Source organism: Calidris pugnax, unplaced genomic scaffold (genome assembly GCF_001431845.1).
Source record: "Calidris pugnax isolate Ruff unplaced genomic scaffold, ASM143184v1 scaffold118, whole genome shotgun sequence".
NCBI lineage: Eukaryota > Metazoa > Chordata > Aves > Charadriiformes > Scolopacidae > Calidris > Calidris pugnax.
The window spans coordinates 5,120,668-5,148,219 of NW_015090855.1; the positions used below are offsets into that span (position 1 = coordinate 5,120,668).

Genomic DNA, 27,552 nt, shown 5'->3' on the forward strand with positions numbered 1-27,552 from the left:
GGGAAGTGACAGGTCCCGTCGACTTGCTTGTGGATTCAGTGCAGGGCCTCTTTACTCTTGGATGTGTTTGGAGTTTGCCTGTCGAGATTTATTTTAGCTAAACGTGTTTGGAGTGAGTGGCATAGTAAGTGGTCTGGAGCCATTAGCCGCCTGTGTGTGGGCGGATGGCACCTCCCTGCGTGGCTGAAACTGTCCCCGGGGCCCTGGGTCCTTCGGAGGAGGTGGTGATGGATACTCGGTCAGGTCTGCGTCGGGATTTCAAAGATGCTCTGCAGACCCCAGGACCTGTGGAGCCCTGTCCTCGAGGGCCGATCTGCACAGCAGGACACTGACACCAACTGAGCGGGGATGCTCATGGCCACAGCAAACCCTTCCTTGATCCCACCAGCTCCTGAGGGACATCACCAGGCACCTTTTGGTGCTGGGTGCTGGCAGCCCCTCTCTGCGCTGCTGATCCCGGCTGGGCGCAGGGGAGATGGGATTAATCTCCCTGGGCTTGCGGAGTCAAGGGCTGGCTGATGTCCCTGGCACATCTCCAGGGCCTGTAGAGCTTGGAGGATGGCTGGTGGCCAGGGGCTGTGTCCCCTCCTGCAGCCCCCACACGGGCTGTGGGGGAGGATTGCTCCAGAAGTCGGGATCTTGGCCCCACTTTCCTCTGGGGGGGGAAACACAATTTGTTTGACCTGCTGTGCCAGATCACACCTCTGCAGTAGGAGAGTAGGAGATGGACTCTGAGTCATTAATTTTTATGTAAAATTGTTGGTTTTCTGTGGTGTGAGCTGGCCAGGGGAGGAACGAGGTCTTTATCTCATTTTACATGTCTAATTATCTCTCTGAATATGAATTGAGGCTTCCTGGTTACGGGAGGTGGGTTATATGGTACATGATGGATGTTTAGGTGTTATTTATCATGTCTTTTATGGCTAAGGCACATGCCAAAAAGCTAAATAAAAGTCGTACACGCTGTACGTGCTGTGGGCAGTGCTATGCTCAGAGAGCAGGCACTAAGATCAGAGCAGGGGTGGGAGCCAGTGTTCCTATTCTGATGCTTGTCTCCGCAGGAAGGAAGGGATCAGGTTAAACTGGAATTCCAGATGTTTGTTCTTCAGATTGAAGGAGAGGAAGAGGGAAGGGTGGAAATGGGACAAATAGGGGTTAAGAGAGGATGTTGGAATGTTGGACTCCTAGATTCCTGGTGTCCTATAGGTGACCTTGAGCAGGCTGCACTGCATCTTTGAACACTAGAAGTCAAGGCACAAAGTGAGGTTCATGTTCCTCACCTGCGTGTTGTTGCTCATCTGTAAACGAGATGCTGTGAGAGCAGGTAGGGAAGGCAGAGCCTTCATCACCTTCAGGTTTGCTGGCTTCAGCGTGGTCTTGCTGCAATGCTCCTCATGCTGCTTGGTGTCCTCTTGCACTATAGGCAAAAGTGCTGGTCCCAAACATGGGCTCACACCTGGCACCCGGCAGCCTGGATCTGCCACCCCGCAGCCCTGCTGATCCAGCACTTGGAAGTGCTCAGGAGCTGGAGGTAGCCCTGTGGCCAGGAGTCTCTTGTGCTGGCACAGGAGAACTGGGAGCAGCAACATGCCTGGATTGCCTAGAATATGGCTTAAAACAGAGCCATATTTTGGTAAAACCCACCTCTGGGTGGGCATGGATCCTGCCTTCCCACTGGATTTTGGCAGTGATGCGGTTTTGCAGTATTCGGGTAAATACTGGAACACAAGGAGTGGAACTGTTTGTCTGACAGGGATGGATTAGGAGGCGAATTATGTGATTGAGTGAACACATCTGGGGAGAAGCAGCATGAGATGCAGGGCCTGATGCAAACTTTTAGTGGGTAGCTCCCCTCTTTAATGATCACTGGGCTGGCACCTGTGGGGTGACACCACTGCCATAGCTGGGACAGAGGGTTGTGGGGCACTCGGTCTGTCTGCACGCACGCAGCCCCGACGCAGGTTGTACTGTATACAGGGCAAGTGCAGACCAACAAACTCTGATGGGCTCATGTACATGTGGGTGAGTTTGGGGTCTCCTAATCCTTTGCCTCTGAGGTGCCCGGGCAAGAGCAAGCAGCTCTTGGAGTGGGGGTGATCTGCCTTGGCTCGTTCCCGGTGAAGGAGTCGTGTGATGGCAGGCAGGGGAAGGAGGAGAAGGAGGCAGGACAGGCCCTTCAAAGAAAAGGAGGCAATAGTAGATCTTAAACAGTTGTTTGCAAGTCAGGGAGCTCGTGTTGCTGTGGTGTAATCTGGACGTGCCTGGCAGGGACGCACCATAACTTCACTGGAGACAGCGAAGCATAAACACGTCGACTGGAACTGGCTTGCTGCTGAAGACCGATGAGGGGGATTCTCATGTTATCAGCAGAGCTGCAGCTCTGAGGAGATGGCATGGGAGAATGAAAAGCAACCATGGTAACTGCTCATTTTCTTCAGTGAACACCCTTTCCAGGAGAACTGACATGAACTGGACTAGGAGGGAACGTGTGCGTCCCAGCGGCTTGCAGCAGCATTGTATCTCCGCTGTCTTGTCTCCTGCCAAAGTCCAGGCTGGGCTGGCGTGGAATTCCAGGCTGGACTTGTGGTCTCCTGAGAAGGGGAGAGGAAGACACCAGGTCCGTTTCTGCCCACTGTGTCGTGGGAACCAGAGAGGTGACTGGTGCTTGACCTCTAGGGCGGAGATGCTCTGAGACTGGTCTAGAAGTGGAACTGGGTAGCCCACCCTCACAGGTCTCTGGTCACACCGTCTCCTTTCTCAGAGGTGTCTGTAGGTAGCATTAGGTTTCCCCTCCTTCCTCCCTCCTGTTGTCTCTGTAGATCTCGGCCCCTTTGCTCCCGGGCCTGTTCTCATGTCCCGGGTCCTGCTTTTGTCAAATTGAACATGATGTCAAATTAAAGCCATCACAGGGGCAGTTGGAGTGAAGCACCCAGTTTAATGAGGCAGTGTTGAAAATCAATAACTTAATTGCAGACATTTGATGGACTTTTATCCAATTTATAGTCCTCCTGCCCTGCTACGTGTAGAGCATGAGGACGTGGTGCTGTGTCTGGCTCTGGGCAAGCAAAAAGCCTTTCCTCTCCCGTGGCTGTCATCCCTCTGCAGGTCTGTCAGCTGCAGAGACGTGCTGCAGCATGGATCAGACCCTGGCTGGGACATCCCTCTACGGGCTGGAGGTGACTGTGTTGCTTGGTGGTGACAGGAAAGGGGCAGCAGTGGTGATAACATCTCATCCCCAGCTCCTTCCCAGGTGGTCCAGCAGATGGTCTTGCTGGGAGAAAAGCTCCCAGTTCAGACCAGTGATCTCCTGGAGAGCAGGTCCTGCCTAGACAGCAGCCCCAAGGTGGCCCAAGGTCTGGTCTCTCCTGCCACTCTGCAGGACAAAAAGGGACACTGGCAGCAGTCTGGAGTCCTGGCTCAGGCCTTGGAGGGGAGGCAATCTTGCGTTTGCACCCTACTGTTCTCCTTCCCATCAGCATGTGCAAGATCAGTGTTGGCCCCTGCTCTCCCCTTCTGCCAGCCCTTGGCTCTGAGGTTTGCGTTGCTCTTCTCACCTCCTCCCTGACTTCTTCTTTCCCTCCTTGTCCCTGCTGCAGGCACCTCCGTGATGCAGGTGATGGCGTCTGACGCTGATGACCCCACGTACGGGAGCAGCGCCCGGGTAGTCTACAGCGTGCTGGAGGGCGAGCAGCACTTCACTGTGGACAGTAAAACAGGTGAGCAGCACCCAGATGGGCTGAACATAAGGAGACTAGACCATGGCCACATGTCCTCCATCTGTCCTGTGCTGGGATCCCCGTGCCATGGGCATTGCTGGGTGTTGGAGAGGAGGCTGGGCAGCCCTGCAGGCTGGTGCCCGGCTCCCCGCAGTGCCCGCAGTGGTGTGGAACAAGCCCTGCAGTTGCCAGCTCTGTGCCCAGAGCACGAGTGCACCCCCAGGCACATAAAATGTCAGTGTGAAAGGTTTAAGTACTACCAGAGGGGCCTTACCAAAGACTGCATTGTTATCACCAGGGTTTTGATTAAAGGTAACACTTTAAATTAAGGATCGGTTTATAAATGTTCTATTAATATTTAATGAAAGAACAGTAGAAGCTGCTCCATTCCTTAATAACTTATAATAGAGCCTGTTGTAAAATGCCTCTGTAATAAATCCCTAGCAGATGATGCTCTGACATACTGGTTAGAGTAGACCATAACTAGGAGATGTTGGGGTATATATTCTCCTTGCCTCCCAGGAGTGTGACTCTCATTACCCTTAATGGGAGCCTTGCAAGCTTTCTAAGGAGGGAAGACACTCAAATGCTAATAAGAGGTATTTAAGGCACAAAGCATGCAGTAAAGTACCCACAGTGTAATGAAAAATTGTCAAAGGACAGGCAGGCTGGGTAGCTGCAGCTCTGTTGGAAAGCTGGACAGCAGATTTCCCCCCCACCCCCTTGCTGAACCGCAGCGACACAGGCTGAGCTCAACCCCGGGGCTGAAGTGCCAAGTCTCTGTCAGGCTCATTTTCTAAGGCTGTTTTTATGCAAGTCAGAGTAGAAATGGGTTGGGAGGCTCTGGCGTGAGGAGAGTGTAAGGAGAGCCTGAGCCACAGCATCCTTGTGAAACCATGTACCTCCCGAGAATCCGTCTGGTCTGCGTGGGCAAGGCAGTCCCAGCCCTGACTGTGCCACCAGCCCTGGTACCATTGGAGGAAACCTCAAATTTGGTAGCTCTGAAGCACACCTGACAGCAGGACTGGGATGTGTAGTGGAAAATGCCACTGCCTGGAGAGAGGCTGGTGCAGTGGGGAGAGTGCTCAAGCAGCAGTTTGGGGCTGTACCCACTCCTGACGCAGGAGCTGCTGCACCTGGGCTGTCTTCTCTCCCAGATTTGCCTTGTTTTACTGGCAGGGGGGAGAGGGGGGCAGGTGAAAGGGAGAAGATGGATAAACAAGGGGCCAAGCACTGAAAATTCAGGTGTGTAAGAGATCCTGTTAGTCTGAGTCAGCTTTGTGGAAGCCTTGGCTGCTGGAATGAAGAGGGACCACTGGGAGCAAAACGCACAAGCCAGGACGTGCAGAGGCTCAGCTTCCTGCAACAACATTAATGCTCTGTATTAAGGCATAAACTAAAATGTGCCCTGTGGGACTGCGGTGAGAATTAATGTCACTCTGGGAATCCAAGCTTCTTGATTCCTTGACTTTTTGTGTTTTAATTCTCAAGCTGGTTGTTTCATGCACTGAGGGGGTTGATTTACTGTTCTACCTCCTTGTGATTCATAAAAGCAAAACTGCTGACAGTCTGCAGAAGAGTCCTCAGCCCTTCTTGAGCATGTCTGTTTCCAGAATATCTGCTTGCTCACTCAAACAGGTGCTGGGGCTGACTCTTTGTTGATGTCTGAGCTGCAAATAGCCTTTTGTAGCTGCCTCGCCTGGGCTCTAGCAATGCAGTGAGCAGCTCTGCCCCATCAGCCACTTAAGATGTCTCTTTGATACTGGCCAGGAGCCAGCACACCCACCCAAGCAAAGCCCACCCTGCTCGCACTCTGCACTTGAATAGGTTTTTCATGCTCCACATGGGAGTCTTGGTCTGACTGCCTTGGGTGGCCCAGCTTCTGCCCTGAGCATAAGATTTAATTATCCATAGCAGCAGCATAACTCTCAGAGCCACCATTGTTATTAATGGCCATAAAAAGAACCATAAAAACCTGGCGTGCTACATTTTTTATAATATATGGTAATGAAGAACAATTTGTTTTCCCTTTTTGGTTTTGACCTCCTCCTTCACCTTTCCTTGTGGGTCCACACTTGCTCGTGCTCCCTTGCACACCAGCCCTTGACTCCTTCCAGCGCGGGTTTTCCCTTCCTTGTCTTTACAACCAGCTCTTTTTGCACTGTCCTTCACACTATAGATGTTGCATGTACAAGTGGGGTTTGCACACTGTAGGACAGGATGTGGGCCATGTGTAGGTTGCTTATTTTGTCCCCTGTTCTTGGATGCTATTGGCTGTAGTATTTGGCTGGGGGTTTGAATTCGATGGACCCTTTGAAGGCAATTAAGTGCCCCCTCTGGAAGGGTGGGAGCTGCAGTATGGCATTTGCTGGTGTTCACAAAGCTGTGGAGAATGATTATGGTTTCCAGTGTGGAATGATGGTGGGGAAAAAGCACAGCTGATACGTATGAGCTTTTCTTTCTTTCATGTACACCAGCCACTGCCTTTTGTGCTTTGAGAACTAACTTTCAGATGCTGAAACTGTCCATTCGTTTGTGTTCTGGACCTCAAATCAGATCCCAGAACTTACCCTGCGTGTGTTGAAGGTCCAGGCTGACTTTTTTGGTGTGTGAGTGGGGAGCTTTGTATACATAAACTTTGGAAGCATGATTTTCTGTGCCAGCTATGATAATATCCCCTAGGCTCCTTGCAAGAGCCTGCGGGCAACAGTCATATTCAGGCTTTGTGCTGCCTTCCTCGCTCATTCTCCGTTCGCAGACAGGGTGCAGCTGATCTTTGGCTGCTCTTTGTAGCATCCCACTGTTTCGTGGCTTTCACGGTATCGGCACATACGTGTGCTTTGTTGCTTCTGTTGGGGAACAGCCACTTCTGCTGTGGGGGTGAGTGTGCTTTAGTCCAACTGCAGAAGCCCCTCTCCCCTGCAGCAGGCTCTGGGGCAGGCTGGTGACTGCAGGGGCCACGAGCCCTGGCTTTGCCCAGCAGGACACAGATTGGGAGGTTTGATGCTAGTTCCTATTACAGCTCTAGGAGGTGAGGTGAGGAAACCTATCCTCACCAGGATCCTTCTAACTTACATTTTTCAGATGATGAGATGAGCACAGAGAGTGTGTGACTCCCGGTGCGTTTACGTGAGAGGGGAATTCAGTGTGCATTTAAATTTGCAGGCCAAATTTTCATGTTGCTTTATATCATCTTGCACGTTCTGCGCCTTTGCAGATTATTCACCTTTATGGGGCAAAGCTTTTCGTCGTCAGGCAGCTGTGCCTGCCTGCTCCTGTCTCTTCCTGTGCTCTTTGCCATGCCCTTTCTTATCTCTGGCCAGTGTGGCTGGAGAGTCGCCGCTGCCTGCGATCCCTGCCCACAGCCCCAGGAGGAAACCTGGAAATACTCGACACCCAGAAGGGAAGACATAACCTGGTGCTCTGGGCTCCAGCAGTCTTGTGCATCCCTTCGCAGGGAAATTGACTGCTACAGAACAATCGCAGCAGGTAACATCATAGGCCTCTTGATAGTTGCTGCTTTCCTAAAAGCCCAGCTTGTCAGCTCGGGAGAGTTTATGGGAATCTCGCTTTTTACCAAAAGGAAGAGCTTGTTCTTAAAATCTGTCATTCTTCCCCATGCAGGGAAAAGGCAGAAGGATTCAGAAGGCTAATTGAAATGCAGCCTGGCATTTGTGATTACTTGAAACAGCTCCTGACTTCCAGAGCCTGTCTCCTGATTTGGAGACTTAGCTGGTGAGGGCTTAGGCGTGCTTGTGCCAGGGAGAGCAGGACAAGAAATATTGGCCTGGTGGGATGAAGCTGATGGTCGTTTGTGTGCAGTCATTAGTTGTTTCATCCTTACCTGTCAGCCTCGCCCTGTTTGGAGACCAACCACAGCCCTGGTCCTGGGGTAGCAGGGGTAGACTGGGAGAGGAGTTGTTACTGGGAACATACCACAGGCTGAATGGGGCTGATGAACTGTTGGGTTGGGTGATGCGGGGGTGGGAGGCAGAACATATTTCTCCACGGCTCTTGCCAGTTTGTTAAAAATGCTGAGTGCCTGGAAGCACAGATATCGATACATGTGTGGTTTTGTGTGTGCAAGGGTTTATGCAGGTCTTTGCCCTGGCCCAAAAGCTTATTCACCAAAGTTGTATACAGGGACAAGGGACTCAGCATGAGTCACGAGAGTCTGCTGAGAAGCCACACTTATTTAAGGTGGTTGCTCTTATTACACAGAATCACAGAATCTTAGTGGTTGGAAGGGACCTCCGAGATCATCGAGTCCAACCACATTAAAAAAAACAAAACAAAACAAACCCCACAAAAAAAACCACCACAAAAACAACAAACCCAAAACCACCACCCACCAACTAAACCCCACACCCACAACCCCACACACTACACTACACCCCACCACAAACCAATAATCTTGGCAGGGAGAGTGCTGCTCCTGACTGCGCTCAGCTGGAAGGTGCCTTGTCCAGAGGGTCTCTGAGGATGTGGACATCTGAGCTGGAAGTATCTAACTGCAGAGCAAAGCCCATAATGGTGGGATTCCTGGAGGGCAGTTACCTGCTGAGTGCTTTGTCCTGCTTTGTTTTTATCACCCAAAGAATGTCTGCTGTTTGAGCAGATTTGATGGTATTTATGTGATGCTGAAAGTGTCCGCTTGTCTGGTAATTATACTGATTAATCTGGATCATGCTGGAAAGCCACATGTGCCTTGTACCAGAGGGTATGCCACCATGTGTCTGTATTATTCAACTATAACAGATGCTGACAAGAACTAGGGAGATGAGTCCGAGCTAGAGGTTGTTCTTGCTTTGTTAGCAGAAGGACAAAGTTTGCCAGTTTTTCTGGTTGGAAAGAAGGTGAATCTTGGGAGACGATAGTGAGGAGTTTTCCACGTTCTACGTGCAGCAGTGGAGGTCTCTGTGCCCTGAGAACAGGTCTGCCACCATCACTTGCTCCTGCTTTTGCAGAGTCCCTGGGGATCAGGTTTTGAGAGCAGGGGCTGTCCTGACTCTAGGAGATGGCACCATGCAAGTTTACTGCTGGTGGGTGTTTATGGCAGCACTCAAAGTGCCATATTGAAGGAACTGGCATGAAGTGTGTTTGGAGACCCTGATTTGTGAGGGCCACTAGCAAATGGTAAGGGGTACCTCATCCTAAAGGACAAAACCAGCCTGGCATGGCCCATGCAGCTTCTGGGAGAACAGCTTTCTCAGTGACAATCCACCTGGGGCTCTTGGAGGCCAGGGCCAAGGGGACAGGTCATCTGCATCAGCGCCCTGCTTTTCCAGGATGCACCGGACAAGCAGCAACGCATCTTGGCAGGAGGTGGTTTCTGCTCACAGTCTGCACCCCCGGCACAGACAAGGATTTTCTCTGCCTCGTGCCACGGGGAGAATCGGAGCTGGCTGGGGCCGTTTGTCTGTCCTGCACGTGCCAAATGGCCTGGACTTGCTCCTTTGCTGGGATGGGTGACCTTGGAGTTGTTCTGGGAAGCGCCTGAGCACTTTCCTCCCATCTTGCATGGCGTATTATGAGCTATATCATTACGAGCAGCTCAGTTAAGTCATTACAGCTCTGGTGAATGCATGAGCTTTTTCCCTCTCATCCCAATTCATCACTATTGTGCTGACATGAATCATTTTCATTATAAAATGCTTCAGACCCTGTTAATTAACAGAATTGCTTAAATTTCAATGAGATAGTGCTTGCCCAGAAATAACGGCTTTGTATTCATAGTGGAGAGGCAGGAGAGGCCCATAAGCACGACCGGCTGAGGCCAGTCCCGTGCAGCCCTGGGGAAATGGTGCCTGTGCAAGGCCAATCCTGTCTGCTCTTGGTCAGGAAGCTGCAGGTCGTGATGGGACATGTGCCTGGAGGTGCATTTGGTGCCCCCTCAGCCCCGCTGCATGGGCTGGGGTGGGACTCCTGGTCAAACAGCTTCTTCTGAACAGACCCAGGAGGAACAAGGGTGCTGGTGCAGACCCTGGGCACCATCACGGGGTCTTCCTGTGGCGGGGTTGGGATGCTCCCTGGCAGAAATTCTGTGGTGCTCTGTGCTGCATCTCACCTGCGTGCTGGCTGGGAGCATGGACCTCGGTGATGGAGTGACAGAAGGGCTGAGAGTTACCCACGTGTGTAAAACAGGCAGATGCTGGAAGTGCTTGAGAGATGGTGAGACACAGCCTTCTCTTGATTCATGGGGCTGGAGACAGTGGGAGTCCAGGTAATTACAGAACCGAAATGACAGAGGGACAAGGGAAGCTGGATAAAATTGTGCCTATCCGTGAGTGTTGGGGAGCTACAGGGATCTGAAACAGTGGTTATGCCTTTGTAATAAATCCTAACTATGATAATCGTTGGAATAATTGCCAGTTTCAGAAAGCAAGGAGAGATAAATGTCTCCAAGAACAGTGTTGCCAGCTCCTGCTGCACCTGTAATGTCACGCAAAGGCGGGGGGAGATTTCATCCTCCCAGCTCAGTGATGTTTCTGTCTGCCTTTGGACCATCACACCAGTGGCTCCTTGGTGTTAGCCGTCCATCCGCAGCCTTTCTCAGGAAGGGGGAAGCTGTGGCAACCCACTGGCTGTGGAAGGCTGATGCTTGGAAGCCTCAGGGTATGTCGGTGAAGCCACATCGTGGCTCCTTACAGCCTGCTGGCACCCACCTCTCCCCTCCACTGCGCTCAGGTTGTGCTGAAGCCTTCCCAGAAGTGTTTGCCCTGAGCCAGGTGGCTTGGACGGCTGCGATGCTCTGCCATTGCTCGGTTGGTTGCACGTCAGCAAATGTCTTGCCTGTCTCCCAGAGCACTCTGGATGATTCTCTGCAGTTTGCTTGGCAAGGGAGGAGCTCCCTCGCTGGAGACCCACACCACCCAGCCAGGCAACCCCCCTCCAGCATCTTCCTGACCACCAGGCAGGAGTGCTGGTGAAACAAAGTAAAGATGGATTTTGCAGTTCACAGTAGGAGGAGGGTAAAGCTAATAGTTAAACAGAAAAGCCTGGAAGAGAGAGCAATTACAAAAACAGAAAACAATATCTAAATCTGTGAGAATGGTAAGAAGTTGAGCTGGAGGGGATTTTAAGCTGATTCTTAGCTGCTCTGGGGTGTTGCTGGTGTAGTGGGACTGGGAATGTGCTGCTAATGACCTTGTATCCATGTATGCACTCACGTGTGCCCCTGGTGCCACCTCAGGGCAGAGTCATTTCTTTCTTTCATTCTCAAAATATTTCTTCTCTGCTTTGTTTCCATGTAAATAAAAGACTCCTGTGTGACATGGGAAGTCATAACTTCTGCCATACACTATGTTTTCTGGGTTTTACTACTCTGTTTTCTTGTTTTACATTCCTTTATGTTTTAGTTTTGGTCATTTCCCCAAAGCCCAGATGACTACTGAAGACCTAGAAACACTTTAAGAGACTTCATTTCATAAAAAGTACTAACAACTATACATTTTGTTAAGCTTTATGGTCTCTAGAGCATTCTCAGCCCCTGACACAGAGTGTGTAGATCATCTCTGGTCTTTTTAACTTAGAGAGACACTTGAAAATGAGGGGGTTTGTGCAGAAAGTCTTTGGAAATACACTGCCCCCTCCTCAGTCTCCAAATCAAATAGGGGACCCTCCAGGCATGCTTGGGCCACCGGGCACCTGTGAAATGGAGGTTGGCACTGTGGGTTGTTCTGTTGGGAATGCTGAGGCAAGCCTGGCTCCTGCCTGAGCAGATAAGGATAAGTGGGCTGTTGCAGATTCGTGCCAAAGGGGTTTTGTGACTCAGCCTGGGCTTTTACACAGTTTTCTGTGCAAAGCTTGAGGCTGGCCCCAGCGCAGCCCCCGCATCTGGGTGAGTCCTCTGGCCCCTGCCAGTCCTTCACCCAGGCTCCAGCCTCCCTGCAGAGAAGAACAAACCTCCTCTGAGCTGGGGGTGAGCCCTGTCAGAGCTACTGGCAGCCCACAGCAGGAGCAGCAGTGAGGAACCTTTCATGAAACGCACCTGCGGATCAGCCACAGAGATTTGCTGGGATCAGGTTGGGCCTGTGGCTGTTCCTGGGAATTTCAGGATGTTTCTACATGGCTGACAACCCCCTGGGCTTGTTCCTCTCTCCAGAGCCATCTTCTCCTGTCAGCCAGCTTTTTCTTATGTGATCTCTGTGAAGGGTTTGCTCCCCTTTGCGCCGGGGCCCAGCAGATTGTGGTGGTGATGCCAGCAAGGTTCTCCTGAGGCAAAGGCAGCCAGCAGCACCTAGGGCTACCTTAGGAGACAGTGGTGGAGGGAGATGAGCTATCCCTTCTACTCAGCCATGGTGAGATGAAGTTAGTGCTGTGTCTGGTTCTGGGCTGCCAAATATGAGAGATATGGGCATAACGGAATGAGTCCAGGGGTGGGCCATGAAGATTGAAGTATTGGAGCATCTGCCACATGTGGAGGGGCTGGGAGATGTAACTGATCCTGTTTAGAGCTGGGCTTGGATGAGGTCGTCTCCAGTGGCCCCTTCCAGCCTCACCCCATCCATGACTCTGTGGATGTTCTGTGACCTGTCTGTGCTCACGCTGTCCCGCTGGTTTCCAGGTGTGATCCGGACAGCCGTAGCTGACCTGGACCGTGAGACACAGGACCGGTATGAGGTGGTGATCCGCGCAACGGACATGGCGGGACAGCTGGGTGGCCTGTCTGGATCCACCACAGTCACCATCGTAGTCACTGATGTCAACGACAACCCACCACGCTTCCCTCAGAGTAAGTCCTGACAATGGTGGGGAGTGAGCATCGGCCTTGTAGGGTCCTGGCACCTTGTGGGTGGTGGGACAGAGGCTCAGCTCCCAGCACAGCATGGCACATGCCTGCAGGGTAGCAGGACCAAGGTCCTGTAGCACACACAGCTCCTTGCTGGGTCTGAATGTGTCCCTGCCTAGCAGCGTGATGGAGGGGCAGCAGCTTTGTCTCAGCCTGTCAAGAGCCCTGGACAAGACCCTTGCTCCCAACGCTAGATCTTGGAGTGAGTAGGGCTGTGTGGTGGGTAGAGCAGAGCTGGCCCTTTCCTGGTCCCTCTCTGAGCAGTACTGGGGGAGAAGGCAGTCTGGTCTGTCTCTTGGGAGCTTGGGCAAGGACTCACCTGGTTGCCTGGCTCCTCCTGGATGCTGCATCAGGGCTTGGCATGCTCTGCCCCACTGTGAAGCTGCCCATCTCACAGATAGCAACCTGGACACACCACAGCTCTGTTCTCCGAGTCACTGCTACTGGCTTGTGGCTCAAGCTTGTGTCTTCTCTAGCACACACCCCAAATGAAGAAATGATAATGTTTGCAAAGAATCAGAGAACACTGATTGTAGGGCAGTGTCCATTTAGAGAAATCAGCCAGTGCCTTGAAACATCAGTGCTCCCCAATTATCTTCCCTCTGCCCTTGTTTTTGGCTGGGGTACGTGTTTCTCCTGGTAGGATGTTCTGGACTATAGACACTGGTAGAGTTTGGGTTGCCCAAGGGTGCCCCCAAGAAGGTATGCGAAGGGCCATTTCAGGCTGGAGGGAGTTCTAAGGGAGAAGCAGTGATGCCAGTACCTTTTTCTCCTCCAGAGATGTATCAGTTCAGCATTGTTGAAACTGCCCCCGTGGGCACAGCCATCGGGAGGGTGAAGGCAGAGGACTCTGACGTCGGGGAGAACACAGACATGACATATCAGGTGAAGGATGAGGAAGGAGTGGAGATGTTCAAAGTCACCACAGACAGCAATACCCAAGAGGCTGTCATCTCCATACAGAAGGTGAGAGATAAGGAAAGCTGCTTGGGCAGGGAGGGCACAGATCTCAAAGGAAAGGTCTCCCTTTTCTTTGGGGACTCCCGCTGCTGCATTTGAGTTGAAATCAGTGCTTCTCTGAGCAGCAGCAGTCACGTTTTGGTGCCTGCAGGTGCAGGGAGAGACCTGCCTCTGTGTCTGGGAGGAGAGGCTGGAAAGGACCATCAGCATGGTCCCTGCTGGAGCCTCACAGGGCTCCCTTGGTGGCAGTGGAGCAGCGAGGTGTGCATGGGCGAAGCACACAGGGCTAGGGAGATGAGTCCTTCCAGCCCTTATCTATAGTGCCTGGCAGGGAAGAAATATCCCCACCTAATTCCTATATCTGACCAGCAGCCCTTTGACTGCATCTGCTTTTGGTGGCAAAAACAATCAAGCAAACACTTGACGCAGGCAAGAAAGAATGATTGTTCACCAAGGCTGCTGCATTCTGCTCGCCTCCCCTGTAGAAATAATAGCAGGGTGATTAATGATCAAAACCTGCTCACTTGCAGCACGCAGTGTCCTGTCTTCCCAGTGAATCCTGGCTGCCAGTGCCCTGCGCGTCCTGGGGGGAGTGGGCTGGAGGCTTCTTCTTCTTCCTCCTGCCCCCCTTGGTGTGGGTGCTGCTGGTGGGAGGGCAGGAGAGGTCCCAGCCCCCCTGTCTGGGGAGCAGGTGGCTTTAGTCCCATCCTCAATGTCGCTGGTGAAGGAAGAGGCAGCAGGGGGGTGCTCCTCGGGCTGGATATGGCTAATCCTCTCCTGTTGTCCCAGCCTCTCGACTACGAGTCAAAAAAAGTGCACACTGTTGTGGTGGAAGCCCTCAACAAGTTCGTGGACCCACGGTTTGTGGACCTGGGCACCTTCCGGGACCAGACCATCGTGCGGGTCTCGGTGCTGGACGTCGATGAGCCCCCCGAGTTCCGGCCCCCCTCCAACCTGATGGAGGTCCAGGAGGACGCGCTTGTTGGTTCTGTCGTGGGGATTGTCACCGCCCTTGACCCGGACACAGCAAACCATCCTGTCCGGTAAAGCAGCCACTGAAACCTCGTCATCGTCCTTCCAGTGGTGGGCATGGGGTCACCTGAAGGGGACACACATGGCCGGGGAGGGGGAGATCTCATGGCCATGGCTGGGGCAAAAGGGAGGTAGTGGCAGAGGAGGAGAGGCAGTGCAGATGGAGGTGACAAGTGCTGCATGCATGGCCAAACGTGTGAGCGTGTCCTGTGGGACAGGCGGCTGGCAGGTGAGTGGCAGCCTGTGCACAAGCAACAGGCAAACAGCAGACACCATCTCACAGGTGACAGAGGCTTCACTGGCAAGTGATGGGTGAATGGCAAGGGAGTGTCGGGGAAGGTGGCAGGGTGATGCTTGCAGTCCCCGCTGCTGACAGCGAGGCGCCTGCGGTGGTGCCTGACACAGGGCAGGAGAGCCACCAGAAATGACAGGGGGGCAGCGATGAAGGATGACAAACGAGGTGGGACTCGGGAGGTGCAGAGCCACAGCTTGGCTGTGTGTGCGTGTGTGTGTGTGCACAGGGACCAAAGATCAGAGGAGTTTATATTTGGGCAGAGGACATAATCCAGGCAGCAGCTTATCTGCACAGGACATTTCCCATTTCCATTTAATTTGTGGCTAAAGAGATTGTTACCTTGTTAAATTGTTATTACCTAAGGCACAAAGCAGCTTTCTGGCTCTGCCAACTGGCCTGAGTCACGAGCAGTTGGGATGGAAAGCTGGTGTTCAGAAAACATCCTCGATGTGTGGAAAATTTCCTTGAAATGTGTGTTCTCATGCCAGGTGACAGCAGGGCTGCGGGCACCTTGTGCGCAGCCGCTGGCTTCAAACGGGCAGCAGTGGCTTTGCATCTGAGAGCTCTGGAGGGACCCCATCTCAGGCAGCGATAAACTGGGACACAGCAGGGTTGGGGATGTGGGATGGAGGAGGACATGGCCAGGGAGGGCTCAGTGACAGTATTGATCCCATGTGATGATGTCCCCACGTGGCTTTGGGGTGCTGAGCTCCAGTGCTGTGCAGCCACGGGGAACGTGGTGGTTCAAGGTGGGGTGAGGGGTATCTCCAGATCTGCATGGAAATTAAGATTGAGATGTTTAGAAAGCTCAGAAAAGAATTTACATGTGGAAAGCTGCCATCTACAGATGCCTGGCAGCTAGCAGAGAGCGTTGTGTCGCAAAGCTGGATGCTGAACGTTGTCTTTGGGGTGAAAGTGAATGAAATCAGCCTTGGCGTGCCAGGAACTATCGATGTGAGCGTTGCACCACTTGTACCAGTTGGTGCTGTCTGTTGGACATATTCTCAAAGTTTCTTTGCTCACCTTGTCATGTGGCTACACACTCGACTTCTTTCTTTGTGGCCCACCCCGAGCACGTGGCTGTTAGCTCGCACTCTTCAGACGCGTGCGGTCTTTCTACACACCTCTGTGTGTGTGTACGTGTGTGCATGTGCTTTTTCACTTGGCTGTTTCTAGCAGTGCTACAGAACATAGATTTTATTTTCTGATCTGTAATTGTAGGAAAGGGGCCTTGGGGACAGAACTATTCTTATTCTCATTTTTTCTTGTTCTTTGTGCTGCTTCCCCGTGGAGCTTGTTGCATTGTTTGCAGACAGAACAAAAGAAAGCAGAGGAGGGAGGCTTTCTACTGCTGTGCAGAAGGTGATGGGGACTTGGAGCAGAGAGAAGCAGATTCAAGTACTCAGCAGGAGCAAGAGGGTTAGAGCCCAAACTTTCTTATGTGATTGTCTCTCTTATAGCAAGCTTAGTGCCAGACAAGGCAATGACTCGTGCTCAGGCACGAGGCCCCAGCCGACAGGACTCCCAGGCATCTGCTGCAGCTTGGGAATTGCCATGTGTTTTCCTTTGTCAGGCCTGATGCATTCAGATACGTGTCCTCCCTCCAGCTATCCCCAGGCAGGTACCTCATTCCGCGTCCCCTGTGCTCCCCTGTGGCACTCGGGCTCCATCCATCCATTTCTCCACTCCCCTCTGTTCTTGCAGTGCCTGCTGTCGTGAGCAGTGGCAGTTTGTCCTTTTGTGATGCTCTCTTGGCGCTTGCCTGAGGAGCGTGGGTGGGTGAGCTTCTCTGCCATCTTAACCTGCACCGGGTGGAGATGCAGGTTTGTACTGGTCACGCCGACGTGGCACCAATGCAGGAGGGAAGGTGCCGTTGGTTCTCTCCTGTTTTCCTCTCCTCTGGCTCTCCAGGTAATTTTAAAAAATACTTTGCCACGTAGGCAACTGTTCACAGCTTCAAAGTGGTGCACAAACATTAATGCAAGCATCCTGCAGCACCCTGCCAGGATGTGACACTAACCCGTCAGCAGGAGCCGGCAGTAAGTCACCTCGCACTTCAAGTGTGCTACTCCAAAGTACAGTCAGAAGAAGCCAGCACTTGTACTTCACCTCGGATACATGAGAGAGCAACTGGTCCTGACAGCATGGCCAGTATTTGATCTTCAGCTCCTTGAAGTTGGTATGAACTCTTTCAAGTCGCTGCAGTTCAGTGGATCCCTTTAACTTCCTGATCCTTGTCTGCCAGAGGTGGGAGCAAAGACGTTCTGTGCTGGCTGCTGTCTCCTGGACACTCTGGTCTGTGGGTTGGCTCCGTGCTACATCCCCTCTGCTCCCCTGTGGCACTCAGTCTCCATCCGTCCATCTCTCCACTCCCCTCTGTTCTTGCAGTGCCTGCTGTCGTGAGCAGTGGCAGTTTGTCCTTTTGTGATGCTCTCTTGGCGCTTGCCTGAGGAGCGTGGGTGGGTGAGCTTCTCTGCCATCTTAACCTGCACCGGGTGGAGATGCAGGTTTGTACTGGTCACGCCGACGTGGCACCAATGCAGGAGGGAAGGTGCCGTTGGTTCTCTCCTGTTTTCCTCTCCTCTGGCTCTCCAGGTAATTTTAAAAAATACTTTGCCACGTAGGCAACTGTTCACAGCTTCAAAGTGGTGCACAAACATTAATGCAAGCATCCTGCAGCACCCTGCCAGGATGTGACACTAACCCGTCAGCAGGAGCCGGCAGTAAGTCACCTCGCACTTCAAGTGTGCTACTCCAAAGTACAGTCAGAAGAAGCCAGCACTTGTACTTCACCTCGGATACATGAGAGAGCAACTGGTCCTGACAGCATGGCCAGTATTTGATCTTCAGCTCCTTGAAGTTGGTATGAACTCTTTCAAGTCGCTGCAGTTCAGTGGATCCCTTTAACTTCCTGATCCTTGTCTGCCAGAGGTGGGAGCAAAGACGTTCTGTGCTGGCTGCTGTCTCCTGGACACTCTGGTCTGTGGGTTGGCTCCGTGCTGTAAATAGGGGAGAGCCACAGCCTCCTGTCATGATGAGATGTACTCTCCCCTTGAGGCAGGAAAGAACAAGGATTGCCAGAGACAGCAGAGCAAAAATCATCTCTGTCAGCGTTTCCAGGGCCTGCTGACACCAGGCTGCCAATAACGAGGTTTGGGAAGTATTTTTAGCCAAATGGGAAAGGAGATGCCCTTGGCTCTTTGTTTTCATCCCCAGGCCAGTGCAGACAGGGGTGTGTGGCTCCTGCTGCACCATCCAGCCTGAAGCAGCTGCTGGAGACACGTTTCAGCCTGGAGCTCCCCTGCCCTCCTGGTCATCCACTGGTCCCACAAGGATGAAGCCACTTCGTGGTGAGAACAAGCCCCTTCCAGGTGAGGCCGGGCTGGGTTGCAAAGTGACCTGTTATGAAGACATGCGAGTTGAAGGGGTGTCTGACTCCTCTGAGGAGCATCCCTGAGACACTGCTTGCTGCCCACCTCCCTGCTGCTCGCTGCACGTGGATGTAAAGCCCCTGGCAGCCACTTGCCCGGGTGGGAGGGGAGTTGGGGCACAGGGTGACTGAAGAACACCCCATCTCACCCTCCCAGCTTGTGGCTGCTCAGCAGGACACCCTCCCTCTGGTGCTGATGCTGTGAAGCAGGACATCATGCTGAAGTCCACCCCAGCTGAGGGGCTGCGCACATCCTCGGGGGGAACACGAAAACCCACTGTGGTACAGGCAAGAAACGCCTTTCTAAAGGACTGGTGCTTTTTATTTTTTTCCATCCCTGTTTGTTGCCTAACAAAAGCTGGAATCAGTCTTTTTCAGGAAGAATTAAGTTTCCAGTTGGCTTTTTGGCTTTAGCTGTACGTTTCCTGGGCGTAGCGCAATTTTTCTCAGCTGAGCCATTGTATGAGGTAATACAGTGATAGACTGTCTGTGTACGTGAGCCTGTTTGTATGGGAGCCTTTTGTTTTTCTCTCTGCAGTGGGAGCCTGTGCTCTGATTGTGTGCATTCCAGGCTTTATCAGCATTGGGAAGATGTTGCTTGGGATTTAAGGTTCTCAAAGATATTCTTGTTTGGCATTCACCAAATCCAGAGACAGGTGTTGGACATGGGCATTTTATAGACTCCGGCAGCACAGCAAGAACTACAACCTGCTTCAACACAAAAGGGAGAGGAGGAAAAAACAAACACAACAAAAAGCTTTTCACACAGTGTTTGAAAAGCTCCCTATTAACAAAACACATGGCATAAAATGTGCTCCTTGTTGCATTCGGGGGAGAAGTGAAACAAACTGCTTGAGAAATGCATTCACGGGAAAGATGAGCACCAAGAAAGCTGTCTGAATTAAACAGTCACTTGTAACATCCAAACCAACAGGCAGTGCCAGCAGGAAGAGAGGAAAATGGATTACAAGGTCCGCATCCCAATCAGAGCTGGGGACTGCAGTTCCAGATACGGAGCGCCAGCAGCTTTAGGAGGAACGAGTGTATGTCCTATCTCTGAGTACCTGGAGGACCCAGGAATTAAATGCTACACCTTCCCAGGTGAGAAGCACCATTTGACTTCCTGGGATGGATAAATATGAAACTAGACTACCTGAGGTGGAGAGGCATGTGACGGTCAGCACAGACTATGGTTGGTGAAGATCGTATCGCACAAAATAATGTAAACTGCACACAGCAGATAGCTTCTCGTTCTGGCTGCTCTAGCTGGGGTTAGCCATGAGCTCTGGGAAGGGGAGGACTGTATGGAGCAGGTTGATCTCCAGCTCTGAGTTGAGTTATGGCTGTGTTTGCGGGGGGAGGGCAGATGGACATCCCTGTGCCCTCTCAGTCCCCAGCTCCAGTGCCAGCCTAGAGCTCCAGTGCCTCCATAGCCCTTTGTGCAGATGGAGAGCTGCAGACCTACCTGGACTGGCTGCATCCAAAAATCTGGTGTGTAGAAGCAGGCTCAGCCCTGCTTTCACAGCTAATGCAGGCAACTCTCAGAGCTTTATCTCCTTGCCCTGGCGCAGCGCTGAGACGGTGGCAGCTCTCTGTGGAGCGGTGGGGACAAAGGGATAAGATTTCTGGTTTGGCTTGTGCCCTGCCACAGGGTATGGGCAGTCAGTCCTCAGCAGACAATTTGGAAGTGACAGAAGACAACCTTAGCAGCAAAACAATTAGAAGCATAAGAAAAGGTTACCAGTGCCATGAGGCAGAGAGCTCCCCTACCAGCCTCCTGCCCTCCGGCCACGCAGGCAGCCGGTATCGGATGTTTCCAGGCTCAGTGATGTCTCCCGTCATTAAATGGGTTTGGTTTTTTTTCTGTGTAGCTACTTTTTTGCAGGCATCTTTGTTTATGCAGCAGTGACATGAGTGTGAACAAAACAGGCGTGTGCTTACCCGAGAAGCAGGGAAGACATATGGAGAGTGAAGTACCATCTTGAACTCTAACAGTACTTAGAAGTGGGATGGAGGAACAGGACGTGTTGGAGGTCAGGTGATGTGGGAGAACAATGGAAGCAGTTATGCAAATGCATCAATTATGCTACTGGAAAGATATTAGGTGGTGTCATCCCGGTTTCTGTTCCTCCTTCCAGCAGTACATTGGACTGATGTGTACAAGCCAGTGGCCAGACTTCTCCTTTCCCTTTGCGGTGAGCGAGCTGCAAAGATGAGTGGATGTGAAGCTGCAGTACGTGCCAAGACAGTGTCATTGTCCCTTCTGGAGCTGGCTACACGCCTGTAGAGGCTCTGTTTCCAGCTGGGAGTTGGGGCAGAAAATGTAGGAAGGCTAGGAAGTCCCTGGCAGCTGGTTCAGAGATGCCTAAGCTCGTACCTGGCTTTGTGTGACAAATTCCCATCGGCTCTAGATGCAAGGAGCGGGGAGGAAAGCAGCCACAGAGGTGTGGAACATGCTGGATCGTGCGTGTGCGCAGGTGAAACTTAGTGATTTTTGAACATTTTTTCTTAACTACAAGCAACTGCTGTTGTATTTTTCTCCCCATCCTTTTCATCCCCCATCCCTGAAAGGGAGCTAGGGAACATCATCTGGTACTGTACATAAACAGTGTAGAAATGCCTTTGTATGTGCCTCCATCAAAGAGAGAGCTGCCAGGCTGTGTGGAGAGGTACCCCTCAGGAGGAACTCTCATCTGCAGCTGGTCCCCCCCAGGGCATGGGACAGGAAAAGCATGGAGGCCATGGATGCCTCTGTGCAGAGTGACCGTCCGTGTATGCAGAAGGTGAGCTGCTGTGAGCCATGTGGATGATGGACCCATCCTCCACAGCTGGGCTGTGCCAGGCGAGAGGCAAGCACTTGGGAAAGCCACCCTGCAGTGTGCGGAGCACCTCCACCATCCAGAATGAGCTTCTAGCCCAGAGCCTGTCCTGCTCTGCTCCTCTTGTTTGACATGGCCCCTCAGCACTGTCCTGTCTCATCAGCTTTCCAGCTTGTTTTGTGCCTACATTTATCTTCCTTCTGTTGTTGGACATGTGACTGAAGGTTTTAATTTATTCACAGCCCTCCTTTCGGTAATTTATCCTTTGTACTCTTTGCTGTCTTGTATTATTTAATTCTGTAAAGCACTCTGGGATGCAGTGGGTATGGAAGATGCTGTACACAATAACATTATGCTGTATTGTTTGTGATTTGTAGGCCTTCTGGATTTCTAATTCTGATTGCGGTGGTGGTGTTTGTTATTTGTGTTGCGGCTGTGCTTGAGGGCCTCAGCTGGATCGGGCTTCCCTTCCAGTCCCTTCCCCAAGGAGCAGATATCTAAATGTGCCCTGATTTAATGTTTGCTTGCTTTATTCCGTGTGTAACGGTTGGAAATGCAGGACGTGCCGCTGGGACTAATTGTGTGGGCTCGTGGTGTCGTGGCTAAGGCTCGGGGATAAACCCAGGTGTCTGATTCCTCCGCTCGTGAGCTGTGGTGTTGCCCTTTGGGAAGAGGTGGGAGTCATTCTCTCCAGAGGTGGCACGGGGAGCGGGTGGGCTGTTGGTGGGATGCCCCAGGAGGGGGCTGTTTGGGGCAGCACTGGAGCAGCTGAAGGAGAAGATGGAGAGCTGCGTGTGAAGGGTCTCTACTGAGCAGCTGGAGCTGGTCAGAGCTGGAGGAGCTCTTCAGCCAGCTCCTGTGAAACTGGGAAGCCCGAATCTCAGGACTGCTGGGAATGGTGTGCTGTGGTGATTGTGGGGATGCTGGTGGTTGCCCACCTTTGCTACCAGGGTTCTGGCTCCAGTTGCACAGGCTCAGTTTGGATTCAGGGGAGAACTTTGTCATTCGTAGCTGCTGTAGCTGCAGTTCAGGTGTTCTGCAGGTCCAGCTCACAGCCTGCCCGTGTCCTGCTGCACTGTCCTCCAGGTCTCTCACTTGGGTGGGGGCTGTAGCAGGATCAGGAGAGAGGGTGGTAGGTGAGGTGGGCTCCTCAAGCAGGAGTGCTCTCCTTTGGTTTGGGATGGTGTTTTTCCTGAATTTATAGCTCAGAAGCTTTCCAGGCTCAAGAGTGGAGTTACAGGCCGTGATTTCTATATTGCTCTGTCTAGCCTCAGCATAAGGTTCCCATCAGAGCAGGTTTTTCCCCTTGTCCACAGTCTGTGCTTAGTTCCACTTTATGCACCAAAAGCCACACTTTAATTTTACTTGAGGGCGCTGGGCTGGCAGCCTGGTAGAAATGTGGTGCTTGTGTATCGTGCTGCAGCAGAGGAAAAGTGAGAATGGTGATATAGGGCCTGTTGTGTTAGGTCCCTACACTCCTGGGGCTGATGGTGAGGTTGGGTTTGGCACATCCAGCTGTTCACAGTTTCCCTCTTTGCCTGCTCCCAGGTACGCCATCGACCGCAGCACGGACACGGAGAGGATCTTTGACATCGATGCCAACACGGGTGCCATTGTGACAGGAAAGGTCCTGGACCGGGAGACAGCAGGGTGGCACAACATCACGGTCCTGGCGATGGAAGCAGGTGAGATGGAGGAGTGCTGTGGGGAGCAGAGAGTGTGCTGGATCCGTGTGGGGCAGAGGGGGAAATACCGGGTGCATTCACTGCAGAGGTGACCAAGATGCAAGTGTTAATTAACAGTGAAGTTATAAAAAAAAAAAGGCAGCAGCACTGAGTCTGACATCTCCCTAGACAACCTAAAAATACTCTTCCTGACTCGAGCATTAATAAGGGAGCATGGTCGAATAGTATATTTGATGAACACTAATCAAATTTGTTATCTATGCGCCAGCTCTGCCAGTCATCCCTCCGCAGCTCGCTCCCTGCATTTGCACCTGCTGAGTGGCTCTGGGGGCTCCGGGGGGGTCTCTCTTCACGTCACCTGCATCCCCCGGGTCCAGCCATGTGCTGTGGGTGGGTGCCCCATCAGCTGGAGCCCTGTGGTACGGGGGGCTGCCAGTGGTTGGGATTTGCAGGCTGTACCTGCACAGGGGGTTGGTGGCTCTGGATGCCTCCTGTGCCCTTCCTCCTTGGTCTCCCTGCCCTTGGTGTGGCTGCAGGCTGGGCAAGGAGCAGAAAGCGGTGGATGGGTGATCCCAGCACTGCAGCAGTGGGAAGGGGTTGTGGGGACAGAGTGTCCCTGAGCCTCCGTGCTGGGGACAGGGGTAGGTGACACTGCCAGGGCTGGTACCACCAGGCTGCTTCGCCTCTGGCCGCAGTGCTTGGCCTCACCCTGCAGCACACCAGGAAAAGTCTCAGGCAAAGGATGAAGTGAAGCTCTTTCATCCACTCCTGAAATTAGCTCCTTCCTGACCCTCCCAGGAGAGCCCTGCTGATGGTCTCTTCCTTCCCTTATGGCTGTGCGATCCTTTAGCCTGTGTTTACAGTAACTGCCAAATCTGCTCACACCCAGCTGGGAGAGCCGGGAGGGAACAGCTTAGTGGCTCTGCAGGTTTTGTTAGTTTATCTTCCCTCTCTGTGATGGGGGCGGTGGAGCCTGGTGCGGATGCTTCCAGCAGAAGTTCTGTTTGTCTTTTCTTCTCCAGTTAAGGAAAAAAAAAGAACAAACCTGGGCCCTGCTGCTCAAAGGAGCTCTGAATAAACTCCTCTTGAGGAATTAAAAGAAAATAATAGTAGCAAAGGGCAGGCTTTGCTTCCCTGCCGGTGCTCAGCTGCAGGTGTAGGAACCTGCCCTGGGCATATCCTGCTGCCCTCCATCGTGTTTGCACAGTGCCTCAGCTCCTGGGCTCCACAGATCCCCATGGACCATGGTGGATCTCCTCCATGGACCCCAGGGAGTACTCTATGTTCTTCTTTTTTCCAAGCCTGAAGACAGAGAAAGGGCTTCAATGCCAGGCACCGTGCTGAAAGGCATTGCTATATTCTTCAAAGTTTTCCCCATTTTGGATGCGCAAGTCGCTAGGGCAGCCTGGGACCTGCTGTGCTCTTCCACCCCATGGCAGCTGGTAGCAGGGAGCTGCTTTGGCTGCACAGCACCTTCTGACATCTGCAGACGTGTGCCAAGACCTGTCCGTCATGGGCAGGAGCCTTCCCCGGGCTTCATTCCCACAGACCCCTCAGGAGTTCTGGTTCTCATTTCTTTGCTCATTCTTGAGCAGGAAGATGCTGCTCTCATTCAAAGAGCTGTGCCAGGGCCTGACTTGGGTTCCTGCTGTGGGGTCACCCCACCGTGGTGACAGCCATCCGCTCTGGCAGGGCCAGGAGAGGAGGGAGCAGCATCCCTGGCCAGACCCACACTGCCCCGGGGGGACATCTCTGACCCCACCACGTGTCCCAAGCCCCTCTCTCTGATGATGCTTTGTGCCTGCCAGCTGGGGTGACCTCTGTGCCATCTGGCTGAGGTGCTGTCACAAGCCCTGCCCGGCATCAGGCAGCAATGGGCAGGCGTGCCAGCACTGCCTGGCCACACCGGAGGGAGGGTAGCCCACTGCCAGGCTGTGGCACGTCTGGGGGCTCTGCCAGCAGGGAGGAGGGGATCACGGCCATGCAGCACAACTCAGCATCCAGAGGAAACTTGAGGTGACAAGAATCAGAAGGACAATATTTACACGCAGCGGCTTGGATTTCAGAACAAGTCAGTAAATGCTGCTGCTCCCCTCCGGCAGAGAAGCCTGTCAGGCTGGATCGCTTCAAAACCCGGGGAGACTCTTCAGCGCTCTGACTTCTCCCGTGGTGAGCTCTGACTCATCTGTTTTAACTGCCCAGACATCCCTCCCAGTGACATTATCCTTAACGTTTTGTAATCATGAAATATTAATGACTGATATTGAATTTAAAGTACGATTTATGTCTGAATCCTCTGGCGGAAAGGGCAGTTGTAAAGGTACAGCCTTCCGAGTGATGGAGGGGTTTCGGAGCAGGGCTGTGCAGCATCTGTCACGTCGTGCCCAGCGCAGCGGGATCAGCGTTGGAGCACGGGGCGTCTGGGAGGCTCTGTGCTGTTGTCGATGTGTCCAGCACGGCAGATCCCGGCACGTGGCAGTTCCTGGCACACCAGTGACCGGAGCCAGGAGGAGCTGGCAGGGCTCTGCGGTGTTTGTGGTGACCATGCAGGTTGTATCTGGCCGACACAGGGTCTGCTGCACCACCAGGCAGGACATTACCAACTCCGGTGGAGACAAATGGTAAAATATTCTTCAATATTTTGAAGGTGCAAACTTTGCAGAAGGAAAGGAGCGAGTCCATCAGGCATCATCCTGCTGCCCGGGCTCATGCCCGGTGCCCCTTGGGGCTGGTGGGAAGCTGTGCCCGCTCAATTCTTGCGACATATGGACATGTGGCCTGCAGCACATCACACCAAGGTCTTGCCTCCCAGTAGTATCCTTGAGCTGCCCTCCCTGCCTGCTGGTAGGACTGTCCTGAGATGGGTTTAACAAATGGCAGCCGAAGGAAAGCTTGTCTGTGACTGCACTTGTTTTCCCGCAGGCAGCCTCTGTCTGTCAGGTTTGAGCAGCTCCATACAAGAGTTGTCCTCCCACCTTTGGGAGCCCGATCTGGGACCCGCTGCTGCACGTTCTACCTAGAGATAACCAAAGAGAGTGGATTTGCATCTGAGGAGCAGTAAGAAAAGCCGCAGAAGGCACCTGGCTGCACCTGAGGCTGGCTGGGCTGCGTGCTGCTGGTGGGAAGAGAGAGGAGGAGCAGGTCTCCCCCCAGAACAGGCACTTCCCAGCAGGAGCCGCCTCGGACGGCTGGTGTCCAGCAGAATATTTGGCCTTGCAACCTGGCAGCCAGCAGGAAGCATGGGGGCTGTTCAGCAAATCTGGCCTGGGACCAGGCCAATCATTTCCAGAGATAAATCTTCATCTCACTCGCAAGCTGTTTACCTTCCTTGGGCTAATATTAGCGATTCTCTTCCTGTTTTCCTCTTTGCTCATGTAAAATGATGAGGCCTTGACTGCTGTGTCCACTGCTGGTAATTGAGATGATAAATCTTCCTGCTGGAGACTGGCTTTAATCAGAGCATTGTGTTTGGATGCGATTTAATGACTCTCATGCTGCTGAGTCCGGGCAGGACTCGGGAGAGGTGAGAGCCATTTATATGTTACTTGGCTTAACTGCTGCTTCCACTTTGCTTCCCCTCAGCTGGGAGCCACATTTTCAGCTCCAGCCTCTGCCATAGCCGCCTGTGTGCGACGAGCTGTACCCCTGGCAGGGCCGTACCCCTGGCAGAGCCGTACCCCTGGCATGCCTCTGCCTTGTCCTTGCCATCAGCGCTCCGCTTTGCAGCCGGGCAGCTGTCCTGACAGCCACAAAAACCACCCTGTTCTTCGCAGCCGTGGCACAAGCGCTGGAAAGCGGAGTGGCCCATCCCAGTCTTCTAATCTGCATTTTGTTCTCCCAATTTGCTGAGATAATGAGGATTAAAGTCCACTCTTGCCTCTTTCTGGCTTCTCTGCTAAAGTGAAAATGTTGAATTTAGTATTGTACCAATCTGGTCTTGAGGCAGAGGAGGGTGGGTCATACCCTGCGCCCAACAGCATTTGTGAACCGTGTTTCCCTGGGAGCTGCAGCCACAAAAAGCCATTTAGGGTTCTCTGAGCTTTCCTCAGCTCCTGCTTCAGCCCCCAGGAAGGGTGCAGAGCACCTTTCTGCGTGTGGTATCACAGCGTGGCTGCGTGTGCGGGCAGGAGAGCAAGTGCTGTGCTTTAGAAATAGCTGGGTTTGGAGCTTCACAGTAGAGGTTTGGGTGTAAAAATGGGAAAGTGCTTTATTGTGAGTTTGTGGGAGGGTCTGGCGGTATAAGGACTGGATCCCAGTGCAGTGGTAACCACGGATCCCCTCCTTTCCTGCCACAGCAGGGGTGGCCGAGCATCTCGGTGGTCCCTTCCCATCACTATGAGCTTCTGCTGCAAAAATTCCAGCCTTTGAGAGCAGTTGCCCAGAGCTTCTTGGTGTCAGTCCTGCAGGCAGACGTCTGTCCAGAACCTAGGGAGAGGGCAAGGTGTTGGCGTTCTGCATCTGAATGTTTCAGACAAGAATATAGTACTGTTCAGATTACTTTCACAGTTAATTAAGAAAAATTACTTTGTGATGCGGATGAAGATTGAGCTGGAGCATTTGAGGCTTGTCCTCAGTGTCACCATTCGGCAAGACCATGGCTATATCCTGCTCCAGGGCCAGGGTGCATCCCATCCCATCCCATCCCATCCCATCCCATCCCATCCCATCCCATCCCATCCCATCCCATCCCTGTGCTTCCCACCAAGCAGCACCTCAGCACCAGGAGTCTGGGCCACGCTCACTGCTCATCCCAAGCTGTTCTGTTCGTAATATTGAGGAAAGTACAGACACTGCAGCGTGGGCAGAACTCTGTCTCCCACCCCC

The 27,552-nt window shown here is 52.8% G+C and overlaps 1 protein-coding gene across 2 annotated transcripts in view; it reads left to right on the forward strand.

The window, feature by feature from the left end:
* The window catches only part of CDH22 (cadherin 22, type 2), an 82,081-nt gene that overhangs the window by 40,620 nt on the left and 13,909 nt on the right, over positions 1 to 27,552 (forward strand). For both annotated transcript variants that reach the window (XM_014943841.1, XM_014943842.1), the window contains 5 exons: positions 3,597 to 3,716; positions 12,283 to 12,450; positions 13,286 to 13,473; positions 14,257 to 14,510; positions 22,592 to 22,728. In XM_014943841.1, the coding sequence (XP_014799327.1) occupies positions 3,597 to 3,716; positions 12,283 to 12,450; positions 13,286 to 13,473; positions 14,257 to 14,510; positions 22,592 to 22,728 (867 nt within the window). The remainder of the gene's footprint in view (positions 1 to 3,596; positions 3,717 to 12,282; positions 12,451 to 13,285; positions 13,474 to 14,256; positions 14,511 to 22,591; positions 22,729 to 27,552) is intronic.